Source organism: Charadrius vociferus, unplaced genomic scaffold, assembly GCF_000708025.1.
Source record: "Charadrius vociferus isolate BGI_N301 unplaced genomic scaffold, ASM70802v2 scaffold1171, whole genome shotgun sequence".
Classification (NCBI taxonomy): domain Eukaryota; kingdom Metazoa; phylum Chordata; class Aves; order Charadriiformes; family Charadriidae; genus Charadrius; species Charadrius vociferus.
Window position 1 is genome coordinate 93,679 of NW_009646862.1, and position 1,573 is coordinate 95,251.

Consider the following 1,573-nt stretch of genomic DNA (forward strand, 5'->3'; position numbering starts at 1 on the left):
GGGGGCAGTGCCAGCCTGCCCAGCCCCTGCTGTACCCCCAGCGGTGATGGCTCTCCCCCCATCCCCATCCTTGCCCCTTCAGATGCTGTGTGACGTGGACCAGGTGACGGCAGTGCGGTTCATCCTGCGGCAGCCCTCCCCGGTCTGGCTCCACTTCACCATCGAGGAGCTGCAGATTTTTCCCCCTGGACAGAAGGTGAGCGGGTGTCCGTGCTACCCTCCCTGCCAGGAGCGGGGAGGGGGTCCGGGACAGGCCACCACCCCCAGTCCTTCACCTGGCATCGCTCCCCGCAGCTTCAGGGGTGTCAGGCACCCTCCAGAGGACACAGGGCGGTGCGTCCAAGTCCCTGTCCTTCGCTGGGGCACTTGGGGTCTCCTTGCGCGCTGGGGGGCTGGGGGAGGGATGGCTCCAGCCAGGCCCAAAAAGTTTTGGTGGTGGATGTATGTCTAAGCAGTGGGGTGTAGATGGAAGCTGCTGCACCAAATTACAGGTTACAAACACCCAACCTATACGCAAAATTCCCTTTAATGATGCTAAAGCGTTACTTACACCCGTACCAACATAAATACAGGTGGGCTCCAGACTGCAGCACGCTGCATGGTGTGAGGGATGGAGGTGGGACGGGGGACACCCCTCGTGTGACCCTCTGGATCTCTTTCAGAGCCCCCAGAAGGATTTCCCCTCCTGGCTCTCCCAGCTGACCCCTCCAGAGCAGCCAGCCAGCCTGCACGGGGTGAGTAGTCCCTGCTGAGATGTTATGGAGAAGGAGGGACCTGGCTGGGGCACGAATGTCACTTGTGAGGCTGCTGGCCCCATCCCTGCCCTATCGGCTCCAGGCTCGCACCAGGAATAGCTGTGGAGCCCCGAAATGACCTGCCTTGTGCTGGAAGTAGTTTGCAGCATTCAGAAGAAAAATACCTCCACGGGGGTGCGAGCTTTGAGGTGACACTTCAGTCTGCCTACCCTCTAGTATAGGGTCAGGAACGTCCCCGTGGGTGCGGTGGGCACGCAGCATCACTCAGCCCGGCAAGCGGGACGCGTGGGGACAGCGTGACTTGGCTGGTCCCCGGTGCTTTCCAGAGGGTGCGCCCCGAGGAATGCGTTGCCCAGCCAGGGCAGCACGTGGGCAGAGGGAGATCACAGCCACGGCGCGTGTTTACAGCTTGCCGCATCTGCTGGCCGGCGGCCTTCAGTGAGCAAAGTCCGGGCAGAGCAGGGCAGGGGAAACCTGCTGAATCAGCCACTGGTGTTGCCTGTAGCAGCAAGCTGGGCCAGGAGCGGTGCCACGTGCCCCAGCACCTCTGGGGACGTTCTGCCACCGGGCTTCGGTGCTACGGAGCTTACACCACGGCAGCGGCAAAGCTTCTGCCAGCCCCGGCAGGTCTGGGAGCTCCAGTCCCTGCTCGGCTCTCCGGCAGGCTCAGGGGGGACACCCCAGTCCCTTGCTGATCACGTGGATCCCGTCCCCCCGTGCAAGGGGGAGACGCCGGGGGTCGCTCTGGGTTTGGCTGTTCCCAGTATCACCCTGAGGCACCCACCAGCGTCCCGGTACCGCAGGCAGGGCCGGGCAGG

The 1,573-nt window shown here is 63.4% G+C and overlaps 1 protein-coding gene across 1 annotated transcript in view; it reads left to right on the forward strand.

Annotated features, from left to right (window-relative positions):
* The first annotated feature begins 46 nt into the window (after positions 1-46).
* Positions 47-1,573, forward strand: part of LOC104294722 — an 11,709-nt gene continuing 10,182 nt past the window's right edge. The window contains exons 1-2 of the mRNA XM_009894364.1: positions 47-196; positions 663-734. Coding sequence (XP_009892666.1) covers positions 47-196; positions 663-734 — 222 coding nt within the window. The remainder of the gene's footprint in view (positions 197-662; positions 735-1,573) is intronic.